At 27.3% G+C, this 13,303-nt stretch overlaps 1 protein-coding gene across 1 annotated transcript in view; it reads left to right on the top strand.

Annotated features, from left to right (window-relative positions):
• Window positions 1-12,273, top strand: part of LOC136089454 (uncharacterized) — a 39,772-nt gene extending 27,499 nt beyond the window's left edge. Inside the window, exons 3-4 of the mRNA XM_065815462.1 lie at window positions 8,826-8,927; window positions 11,537-12,273. Of these exons, the coding sequence (XP_065671534.1) occupies window positions 8,826-8,927; window positions 11,537-11,739 (305 nt within the window). The 3' untranslated portion in view covers window positions 11,740-12,273. The remainder of the gene's footprint in view (window positions 1-8,825; window positions 8,928-11,536) is intronic.
• Window positions 12,274-13,303: the final 1,030 nt, after the last annotated feature.

The following is a 13,303-nucleotide window of genomic DNA, read 5'->3' as shown; positions in this document are numbered from 1 at the left end:
TATTATTTAGAACATTCTATGATGTTTATGATGCAAACTTTCGACAATACAAAGTTAACTTAAACAAAAAATGCTTAAAGTCACCATGGATTACTAAAGAACTCAGGAAATCTTCCAAAGTTAAACAAAAATTGTATATAAAGTATTTAAAGTCAAAAACAGATAAAAATAAGGAAATTTATAAAAATTATGTAAAGCTTTTTGAAAGTCAAAAAAAAAACTTAAAAAATATGCTATTCAAACTTATTAGAGAAGTTTAAGAATAATGCTAAACGCACATGGCAAATTTTAAATGAAATTACTGGCAATCAAAAAATTAAAACATGCAACTTACCAAAAATTATTAAAAATAATGATGATTTCTTATATAATCCTAAAGATATAGCAAATCAAATAAATAATTTTTTTGTAACAATTGGTCCAAATTTAGAAAAAATATTCCAATTATAACTAACACAATTAATGATCTTAATCTTCCGATAATTTTTTTACTTAATAACTTTGAACTTTCGATTAAAGAGTTTGAATGTGTTTACAAAATGCTAAAAATCAATAAATCGAAAGGCCCAGATCAAATAAATGGTAATGTTATAATCAGTTCTTACGAGATCATAAAAACTATACTCTTTCAGGTCTTTAGTTGTTCAATTAAACAAGGTATATTTCCTGATCAACTAAAGATAGCCAAAGTTACACCAATATTTAAAGGGGGGGCGGGGGGAATTATCAAATATTACTAATTATCGTCCAATTTCTGTACTTTCTGGTACAGAAAGTACAGAAATTGGACGATAATTAGTTAAAATAAAAATCTTACGTGGAAAAATCATATTGAAACCTTGCGCAACAAAGTTTAAAAAATATTGGAGTATTATATAAAGCGAGAAGTTTTGTAAATAGACACGCATTAATTCAACTTTATTACTCACTTATTCAATGCCATCTAAATTATTCAAATATCGCATGGGGCAGTGCTAAAAAAAGTCAATTAGATCCTCTTTATCGGCAACAGAAGCATCTAGCACGACTAATAAATTTTAAAGATCGTTTTACTCATGCAAAACCACTTTTATTCAAAATGAGTATTTTTAATATATACCAACTATATGTTTTTAACACTCATTGCTTTATATTTAAATGTAAGATAAACTTAGCTCCAATACCTTTTCAAAATTTATATGCAATAAAGCCCAAAAACAAATATGATCTAAGAAATGACAACTTTATTTATCAACAATATTCGCATTCAAATTTTGGAAGGTCTCTAATATCTTATCGCGGAGCTTATTTGTGGAACCAAATAGTTTTAAAAAATTTTGATTTTTCCTAAAGTTGGAATTTTTCTTCTTTCAAAAACAAACTGAAAAAAGTTATTTTCTCAATAGAAAATATTTTCGAGTTCTTCTGATCTCGTTTCTCTTTTATAAGTGTTTCTAAATGTAATTTTAAATATTTGTTTTTTTTTTATTGTTTTTTTAATCGGTATTTTATTTGTATGACGGTTTTCATAAAAACGGTATTTACTAATTTAAAATATTTGATTTTATTTTTTTATTGTTTTGTTAAACGGTGTTTTATAATTGAGGTTATTTTATTTGTATGAAGGTTTTCTTAAACGGTATTTACTTTTTATTTTATATTTTTTTGAAATAATTGGTTTATAATTTTTGTATTGTTAAACGGTTCTCGGTGACAGAATCTTATGATCCTCTTTGAGTTTCCGTGTTCTTCATATATTATGTACCAATGACACTTTTACCAGAGAATATTGTTAAATAAAAAAAAAAAAAAAAAAAATAAATAAACGTTGATGTTCGTTTCTTTATTTATTAACGAATGTCTAGTTTAAGAGGTATGTCAAATAACAAGGATGACAAAAGAGGGAGGGGTGGGATATATATATATATATATATATATATATATATATATATATATATATATATATATATATATATATATATACATATATATGTATATATATATATATATATATATATATATATAAATATATATATATATATATAAATATATATATATATATATATATATATATATATATATATATATATATATATATATATATATATATACATATATATGTATATATATATATATATATATATATATATATATATATATATATATATATATATATATATAAATATATATATATATATAAATATATATATATATATATATATATATATATATATATATATATATATATATATATATATATGTATATATATATATATATATATTTATATTTATATATATATTTATATTTATATATATATTTATATTTATATTTATATGGGGTCGTCCCAATGATAACTAACATACAATAACCATAAGACTGTAAACTGTTCTGCGTTAATACGAGGGTCACTATTTATATTTCGGGAATAGGAACAAAAACAAATAGTTAAGCTGCAAATATATATATATTTTTTTTTCAAAGTACTCGCCACGGTGATCAATACACTTTTGCATGCGCTTAAACCAGTTTTTAAAGCATTTCTTCCATTCCGAATGAGGTATTTTCAAAACATAATTTTTGAACGAATTTTAATTTTTGAACGAATTTTATAGCTTCTTCGGGCGATAAAAATCGTTGACCACGCAGTTTATTCTTCACGGATGGAAACAAAAAGAAATCATTGGGTGCCAAATCAGAGCTGTGCGGCGGATGACCCATCAATTCCATGTTTTGAGTGCTCAAATAGTCTCTTGTTTGAGCGAAATGTGAGAGCTTGCTTTGTCATGATGAAGAGCAATCCGACGTCTCTTGTTTGTTTTCCTTATTTCACCAAAGATTTAAAAAATTTTATTTTACGTATAGATTTTCAGTTTTTTGATAATCAATTTTTATTTAGGAGTATAATTATAATTGGTGTGTCAATTTTTTGTAATATTTTATCTGCAAATATCAGTTTGATATAATATTATCAATGTGAGAGATTAATCTCAAGATATGTTAAAAAATGGTAGGATGTAAATAGGAAGTATGATGTATGATAGACCTATGATCCATACGCTTTTTTTCTTATGAATCAACTTCAAGTTTAGCGCAAAATTCATGTACCGATAGAAACCACTCGCAAAAACTTTAATTTTGATTTGTCTATTAAAATTTTATGGTTGTTTTTTCATGGTTTCCACTTACTATGCCTGCAAGTTTGAAAACACGCGCAAGCTGGCAATGTAACGCCGTGTTACCAAAATAAACGCCACGTAAATGACTCGATAAAGTTTTAACAAAAAATATTTTAGACTTCAACACTATTTATTTAATCAAAAATAACCATGAGTTTTCTAATCCTCTATCAAGTATTTCTAAAATAATTTGGAAAAAAATATTTTAACCTAGTGTTTATATAAATCCATAAATAATTTCAATAGTTTTATTATAATGTTTGTAAAAAGGTTAAAGAAGAAATGGATAGTTTGCGCATGTTTATATTTCCAGAGATATATTCTTGCTAAAGTGAAGAAATGCTTGTAAACCTAATAAAAAGTCGAAATAATAATAAGTTTTTAAAAACTATTAAATGATCTCAAAAAAGCATAAATATGTCTTCGAAAATCCACTTTTAGATATAGGGTAGATTAGGGTAATTTGAGCACCTTGGAAATATGAGCATACTTGAAGTTTTCTATCTTGCATTCGCTGAAATTCCAAAAGCTTGGCATTTTTTGAATCACTTTTACATACTGGTTACATAAATCATTCTGTTTATTTTATTGCGGAATGAAGTTATTAGTGGGTACTTTATATTTAAAAGGCAGTCAAAAAATTTGTTTTTTTAAAACATTTTTGATACAAATAAAATGGTCTATGGAGTTGAATATTGTTGTTCAAGTCGTTCCTTTTGTATTTTTTTATGAAAAATTATACAGTTAAACATGCGTTGAATTATCAAGTGAAAACTATATGATTTGAACATTTTATGCTCATGGAATTAAAACATACTATTTCCAGGTAATTTGAGCAAGCTCATATAATCCGGTGTTATAGCATGAAATTGATATGTCGCCTTTAGGTCCGATTTCCAAACACGCGCTTGATTATTTTATTAAAATAAATCGAAGGGTTTTATTTTAAAAATTATTTGGTTTTATATATATATATATATGTATATATATATATATATATATATATATATATATATATATATATATATATATATATATATATATATATATATATATATATATATATATATATATATATATATATATATATATATATATATATATATATATATATATATATATATATATATATATATATATGGCGCTAATTTACATCTCTACCCCCCTATTTTTATTTTTGATTATAATAGAGAATTTTATCCTGATTAAGAATCGTATAAAAACATAGACCTGAAAACCAAAGGAAAGTTCTCTAATTTAATGTTAAAGTGTCAAAAAAATATACCAAAAACGCTAATGTTCACCATCTTTTTTTATAACACTTTTAAATTTCACTATTTAATTACGCCACCTGGTTTCTGTAGTTTGAAAGTAATTAAAATACTCATGAAAATTCCAAAAGTATTCATAAAAATTCCGATGCAAAAAATTTGCAAAAAATAAAATGTAGTTATAAAAGATATAAAAGAAATGTTTCTGTATTTCTGTTTTAAAATTAAAATGGCGAACGTTAGACGACCGACTATTATCGAGTTTAATAGGATTAATTTACCGGAAATCGGTCGCAGGTTTAAAAACAATGATACCGAGTGCATTCGGTGGTGCAGGGAGTTTGGTTTACTTGCTATAAATATGATCTGTCCTCGATGTAACATCCAGTGCAACGAACAAAATTGTCATAATGTCGATGGAAAGATTTGGAGATGCATGCAAAAGCAATGCAAAAAGAAAATAAGTATTCGTGTTGGAAGTTTTTTTGAAAGATCTCAACTGAAACTTTGGCAAATAATAGGTATTACTAATATTTGGACTCGTAGCGCCGGAAAAAGTCGTGGCCTTTCAGTAGAAGACATACAAAAGGATTTAGAAATTGGTAGCAATAAAACTGTAGTTGATTGGAATCAATTTTGTAGAGACATTGCTGTTACTTATTTCCCTAACAACCGTGTGCAATTAGGAGGGCCAGGTTCAATAGTGGAAATAGATGAATCACTTTTTTCAAGAAGGAGATACAACCGAGGTAGAATTAAAGAAGATCAATGGATTTTTGGTGCGTACGATATAGCAACTAAAGAAGGGTTACTCATTCCTGTAGCACACCGCGATGCAGCAACCATATTACCCATCATTATATAATGGATTCGTCCTGGAACTGAAATATGGAGCGATATGTGGGCAGCATACCAAGGTTTAGCAGCGCAAGGTTTTCAACATGGTACAGTAAACCATACTTTACATTTTGTTGATCCTGCAACAAATGTTACAACAAACAGGGTTGAGGCAATGTGGCAAAGAAGCAAAGCCAAATTTAAAGCTATGTTTGGACCCACAAATAGAGAAATGATTCCCGATTATTTGTCAGAATTCATGTGGGCGCAACGTTTTAAAGAACATTCTTATTTTCACTTTTGGAACCAAGTTGTTGATGAATATCCCGTTTGATTATTATTTTTGTATATAGTAACATTTGTCTATCTAAAATAATAATATATTTAAAAAAATATGTATATAATCTGAAAATAAAAAATAAAACTTATTGAAGTTCGAAGTTTTTAAAAAAAAAAAAAAAATAAAAAGAAAATTACACAACAAATTTATCCATAGAATGTTTTAGCGGAATAAAAACCGGGCTATCAAGTTTTTTTAATGATTAAGTTTCATTATGTTTACCGCCTTAATTATAACTTAGTCATGTTTCAAAAAAGATGGCGAATATTAGCGTTTTTGGTATAATTTTTTGACACTTCAACATCAAATTAGAAAACTTTCCTTTGGTTTTCAGGTCTATGTTTTTATACGATTCTTAATCAGGATAAAATTCTTTATCATAATCAAAAATGAAAGTAGGGGGGTAGAGATGTAAATTAGCGCCTATATATATATATATATATATATATATATATATATATATATATATATATATATATATATATATATATATATATATATATATATATATATATATATACATATATATGTATATATTAGTTTTTATTATCATTGTTATCAGCATTTATTGCTTTCTCTTAGATGCTAAAAGATACTAAATTAAAAATTCAAAGAGCTGAATGGTGTTTTGAAAATTTGAAAAAAGCAGTGATGATGTATTAAGACATGGAAGAAGTCAAAAGAATGCGTCAAAATTATTTGGCATACCAAGACAGACATTGAGACGTTATATAAATAAAGTTAAAAATGGTGCTGATTTAAACAAAGTTCTTGGTAGACCTAGAACACTAAGCAAAGTTCAAGAAACTGAATTAGTTAGCATTATTATTGAAATGGAAAAAAGATTATTTGGGTTAACAAAGATAGACATAAGGCGTCTAGCATATCGTTTTTGTGAAGTTAATTGCATCCCACATAAATTTAACAAAATAAGTAAGTGTGCAGGAGAAGATTGGATACGTTCATTTTTAAACTCAAACTCAAACTTATCTTTAAGAAAACCAGAACCAACTTCTATGGCACGTGCATCCGAATTTAACAAGGAGAAAGTTGATCGTTTTTTTTATGCCTTAGAGTCAATTATATTTAATCAGTATGGAAAAATTGTAACCGCACCAAGTCGCATCTTTAATGCTGATGAAAGTGGCTTTTCAGTATGTCATACTCCTGGTAAAATTGTTGCTCTAAAAGGAAAGAGATCAGTAGGAGCAATAACAAGTTTAGAAAAAAGCAAAACCATTACAGTGTTATGCTGTGTGAGTGCTGTTGGAGCATATGTGCCTCCTATGATTATTTTTCCTCGTGTACGTATGAAGCCATCTTTTATGGATCAAGCACCCCAAGGAGCACTTGGTGTTGCAACAAAAAATGGTTGGATAAATGAAGAACTGTTTGATATCTGGTTTGACCACTTTAACAATTTACTCAACCATCAAACTGTAATACACCAACTTTACTTATATTAGACGGTCATAGCTGTCATGTAAAGAACATAAAAGTGATATTAAAAGCTCGCAGAAGCAATGTGATTATATTAGGCCTTCCAAGTCATTGGACCCAAAAAATGCAGCCACTAGATATTAATTTTTTTAAATCCTTAAGCTCACAATACAATTCAGTTGCGCAGTCATGGCATCGCCAACACCCTGTTAGACCAGTAACAGAGGCTGAATTCGGAAATCTGTTCAGCACTGCTTATGCTGACGCTGCTTCAGTAAGTAAAGCTAAGAGCGGATTTTGTAAACCAGGAATTCATCCTTTTAATCGCCTCATTTTCACAGATGAAGATTTCATAGCAGCTGCAGTGACAAATCAAGAACAGAATACCTCTAACATCAGACTCAGTGATTCACAGGAAAAAGTAACAATCGACCAGACCAATTAAACCAGAACACATTGTAATTCAAAACAATGCAATAGTTCTGTCACTAAAACATTTGCCCAACTGCTTGATGAGTCTGTATCTCTTAATAAAACATCAAGAAAACAAAGATCTGTTCAACATGCTGCTATAGTTACCAGTTCACCATATAGATGTGTACTTGAAAATTCTAAAACAAAAAAGATGTTGAATACAAAAACCTCAGCAAAGATAGAATATACACACAGAAAAAGGAAAATCAATTTAAATGTTGCCAGTGAGGTACCAATTAAGATTATTAAACCACAAGATGAAATGCTAGAGAAAATTGTAAGTTGCCTATACACACATTCAAGTTACAAATATATACCTTTACTTTTTAAACAGTTATTTCAAAGATAACACTTTATTTTTTCTGAAGAAAAATACTTTTTAAATATTGTTTATAATACATAATAAATAAAACAATTAAAAAGTATATATATAATATTATTTTAAATAATATCCTAAAATTGCTTTATAACCTAGCTTTTAAAAAATAAAAATAAAAATAGCAGGATCGATCAAACATTTTGTATGATATGTGAAATTTTGTACAATGAGTCTGAAGTGCCATGGAATCAATGTAGTCATTGCAAGAGTTGGTACTGTGAATCGTGTACTGGAAAAAGAAAACTAAAATCTGTTTTTTTTTTTGTTGTAATTGTGTATAAAATGTTACTTTTAACAGTTTTATATTAAGAAAGTTATGTTGTGTTATGTTATTAAACAAATAATTGTTATAATACATTCTTATTATGATAACATTTTGTGTTATGGAAAAAGATATTAGAAAACGGTTTTTTTTTATCTTTCTTATACTCCATTTAAATACTCCGCTACTTAAATGCTTAATTGCATTGTTTTGCCTTGTTTTTCTTTGGTTATTAGATATTTTTTATCAAATATTTTAAAGTGCTCATATTACCCAGTGGTCCGGGTAACATGAGCACTTTTTCTGTCTTTTTAAAACCTCTGTATTTCTAAAAAAATATTTCGCGTGCCGAAAAATCAAATTAGATCATGAGTAGTGATCCCTAAATATTGTTTATTCGCTAAAACATTGGTCACAGCATAGTTATTTTGAAAAATATTCCTATTTTCGCTTAAGGTGCTCATAATACCCTAATCTACCCTAATTTAAAATATGCTTGCGAGGGAAAAAGATATCTCCTTTTTTTCTGTGAACTATTAATATCTAATTATTATTAGCATTATTGTTATATTAACTATTATATATTATATACTATACTATAAAAAGTATTCTAATAATTATTTGCATTATTATATAGCATTGTCGTGCTTAAATTTTTTTTTTTAGCGGTGGAAATAGACAACTTTTCATTTTATAGAAATTTAATCAGTGAAATTACCATGTCTACGTCGGATGTTATTAAAGTTCCTCTAACTGTTATATTTGGAGGTAATTTTTTATAATAGTTAGAAATCAATTTTCACATTAACAAAACCTATTTGATATAAACATTTAACAAAGTAAAAACAAACCAACAACTTTATCTAAACTGGACATGTTTTTGTAGTTACATTTTGAACACAGTATAACAAGCATCAACTGAACAAAAAAAAACTTCTCTTTACAAAATTGTTATAACAAATAGCTTGGTTCATCAATGTACACAATAACTACAAAGTTTTGTTCATTTTCTGCACCATTATTTTCAAAATCATTACTTGTATAAAAGTCTTTTCTTGTTCTTGATTATTTAGTTTATTGTTGAACTTGATTTCAACATTCTATATTATTGTGGAAGCTTTTACTAACGCAAAAGTCTTTTCTCTCGTTTGAACATATTTAATTTTAACGTAATATAATGTAAATTGTTTTAGCAGTTTTTTCATGTTTATTGAAACTTGACTCTCAATACTTTGTGCCTCAATTTCCGAGGAAAAGTCAATGATAAAATTTACATTGCATAAAGAAGAAAAAAAAAAGAATAAAAATTAAAAATTTAAACCTCTCAGAAAAAATCTGTAATGCATACTTTAAATGGATTCAATTATAAATTGGTTATTCATGTCAGCAAGAAAATGTTTATTATGAAGAATAGTCTGATCGCAATAACTTTTCTTTACGGTCTTTCTACATTGCAAAACATCTAGTTTTGCAATGAAGAAAATATCTTTGTACAATAAAGTCTTGGCGTGGTCGTAATTAATCACCATAAAGTATGTAAAGCGTTGTTCAGTCATAGTTAATCGCAATTTGGCTTTAATTAAAGAAAGCTAACTGAAAAAGCATTCTCCACCTAGCACTGAAACCGGAATTGTATTGTAAATGCAATCTTTTCCGGTAGATTCCGTTAAGCGACTTAATCAAAGGAAAGAATTCTATTTTCTCAAAACTACTTGATTGTTTGAAAAAAATTTTAATCAAATCTTCTTTTACATCATTAATCTTGGGATTTGCCGGCTTTGCTTTTTTTTTCTGATTAAAAGTTTCTTTATAATTAGAAGGAGATGGAGACCACCTTCGTGTTTTTTTTTAGCTAAATCTATCTTGCTGCTTATCTGCTGGAGTAGCGTGTCAAGAGCTACACTGACTAAAAATCCTTTGATTTTTTTTCGTGGAAGTAGGCTGTGTTCATTGACTTGCCGTATTATGCTTTTTTTTTCTTGTCCTTGTCTTTATCTTAACAAATTAATCCAGACAAAGCTAGGTCAAATGCAATCAATTTTGCTACTTAGACGATTTGAGGTCAAGAAGTCGGTTAATCGGTTAAGAACATGGATAAGAGTCCTTAAAAAAATTGCCTCGTTGTCCATAGAAATGCTTTTTGATTGGAGATAAAGGCTGGCATCGTTGACAGATAGGGTTCCACAAAATGAACCAATACGCAAGCTTGAGAATGATTCTCAATAACAAAAGTCTGCACTTCTTTATATTCACCAGGCATGTTAGCCCTATTATCATAACCCTTGCCTTGACAGTTCTTTAACTTAATCTTTCTTGGTCCAAAACTTCCATACCTAATTTCCAATATCAGCACCCTTCTTTTTCTCCTGACGTCTTACCTTCAGAAAACGCTCCTTAACTATCCATTGATTGTAAAGTCAAGGCGAACAATTTAAATGACAAAGGAGATTTGTTCCTTATGAGACACATCCAAATTTGATCAAAAATAATTGAAAAATAAACAACTGTATGGATTTTAAGTTTCATCTGCTTTGAAAATTCCAGCGAATACAATTTTTTTATATGACATTTTGAACTTGTTTTGAGATCTCCAGCTCAAAACAAGTTCAAAAGTGTTTTTTCTATCGGTAAACTTGCTCTAGATGGAACAGGACAATTTTATTGTGCTTCCCTAAAAGATATCAAGAGAGAATAAAAAAATTACCATTATTATCCTTTGTCAGAATGTTTGATGAATCTACAGAAATAGATTCATCAAACATACAGCCTAGGTAGAAAAACTAATTGTAAATGATGGAAACATTGCACTAATATATCACACTCTACTCTTTTCAATATTAGAATTTAAAAATGAATAAATTGAAATGAATAAAAAAAAAACTCTATCTACTGCATGCACTAGTGATTTTTACGTTTGAACATTTAAATAAATAGTACCTTAATCAACTTTTTTTGTCATTAAGTATTATGTCTGCAGTTAAAGTTAGAAGAAGTACTCTATTTGATTCAATAGCATTTTGCTTTGACAAATGCTAAACGCATTGCCATGTCTTAAATAAATAATTTAATAAAATAAATTTAATAATATAAATGATTTAATAACTCTAAATTAAATATTTAATAATGAAATAGCTTCTGATATTCAACTTTCCTTCCAGAATTTAAAAACAGACTCAATCCCCAAAATTTAAAAACACCTTGTTTTGTCAAAAAAATCATTCTGGTTAATAAGCTCTTAAATAAACGTCACTTAAAAATTTCATAAAGTTCTGCTTCAAAAGTAGTAAACACAAAAAAAGTTATATATTTTTAATTAAATATGATAAATTTTAAACAATAAATAAAAACACAAATTATGATGAGGTTTTATTTTACAGCTGACGCTATTGTTACTTATATCGATCCTTCAATTGAAGCGTATGATGCTGACACGTGCATTTTCTCATGCTTGCAAAACGCAAAATGTTATTCACTAAGTTTTTCACAAACTGGGCGTGTATGTATGCTCTATCGTGTTAATATTAGAATCAATCAAAACTCTCTTAGCAATAATATAGATTGGGACACTTACCTATTATAAAATTAGCTTAAAAGTGGAGTAACTATGTTGTTATTTTGAGCCGTAACATTTTAATGTATAATATATATGTATAATATGTATTTATGTATGTATGTATGTATGTATGTATGTATGTATGTATGTATGTATGTATGTATGTATGTATGTATGTATGTATGTATGTATGTATGTATGTATGTATGTATGTATGTATGTATGTATGTATGTATGTATGTACGTATGTATGTATGTATGTATGTATGTATGTATGTATTTATGTATGTATGTATGTATGTATGTATGTATGTATGTATGTATTTATTTTTTTTTTTATGTATGTATGTATGTATTTATGTATGTATGTATGTATGTATGTATGTATGTATGTATGTATGTATGTATGTATGTATGTATGTATGTATGTATGTATGTATGTATGTATGTATGTATGTAATATATGTATTAATTATGTTGTTAAAATTTATGTAAACATTTACTATTATTATTTTGTTTCTTTGTAAATATTTTGAAAGAATAAATATCCTAGTAACACAATTTAATAGGTTTAAAGCTAGCCTAACGAATTATTGTTAGACTAACAAAACATACAATTAATCAACTGCTGGTTTTGTATGGGAACACAAATGGCAGCTTATTTTGCTATCTTTAGCACTGATTTTGTTTCATTAGGAAGGTATTACTTTGGGCTTTTATTCATATTGAGTTATAGAAAATCGAACAATTATTTTTTACAAAATACGGGAAAAAAACCCGTAATATGCACTATGTTAATTCATTCAAACCTATAACTTATAAAATGTGGATAATACTCATGCATGCTTCAAGTCAAAGGAAAAGCAAGAAATATTTTTTAACATTTAAAATGAGCTAAATCTTTCTATAAAAAAAAAAGAAGACATTTTTATTACAAATACTTTATCAATAATTGGATTTATGAATTTCAATTTGAAACCTGTACTTAAAACTTTCAGGTACGCCGTATTGATACGATAACCAATGTTTAAATAAAACCGAATTTTAACATCGATCAAAGCAACAATGCAGCAATCGTTAGTATCTTTAAAGTTTTTTATTTCAGACAAAACAAATCTGCATTGAAATACATCTCACACAAGGCATTTATTTTATATATTAAGACATCTGATAAATACGCTTTTTTAAAACTGCTATAAAAAAGTTATTCTATTAAAAATGCTAAAGACTATTAAGGCCGGGGTTTAAAATATACTCTCAACAATTAGATAAACAACAGTTCGCTATCATAGATGCTTATTATTGGTTTATTATTGAGTATAGCGTCAAGAGCTGTGTTTTGAAATACTGACAGTTGCCTAGACTCATATCTCTATTTTCAGGCTCCAATTTAATAAATGGAATTTCAATCGACTTTATTTTAAGATTCTATTTTCAATGATTTTACTTTCTCCTATTTTATATTTCTTGAGCATTTGTTTTTATGATGCCTAGTTGCAGATCGGTCACGTATTTCTAAAGTTCATTTTTTTTACTGTTTTTTTTCTTGTAGCTATTATCTTGATTTAAAAGCACATCTTGTTACCAGCTT

The sequence above is a fragment of the Hydra vulgaris genome, chromosome 13 (genome assembly GCF_038396675.1).
Source record: "Hydra vulgaris chromosome 13, alternate assembly HydraT2T_AEP".
Classification (NCBI taxonomy): Eukaryota; Metazoa; Cnidaria; class Hydrozoa; order Anthoathecata; family Hydridae; genus Hydra; species Hydra vulgaris.
Note: the sequence above shows the minus strand (reverse complement) of the source record. Positions and strands in the feature narration are given on the sequence as shown.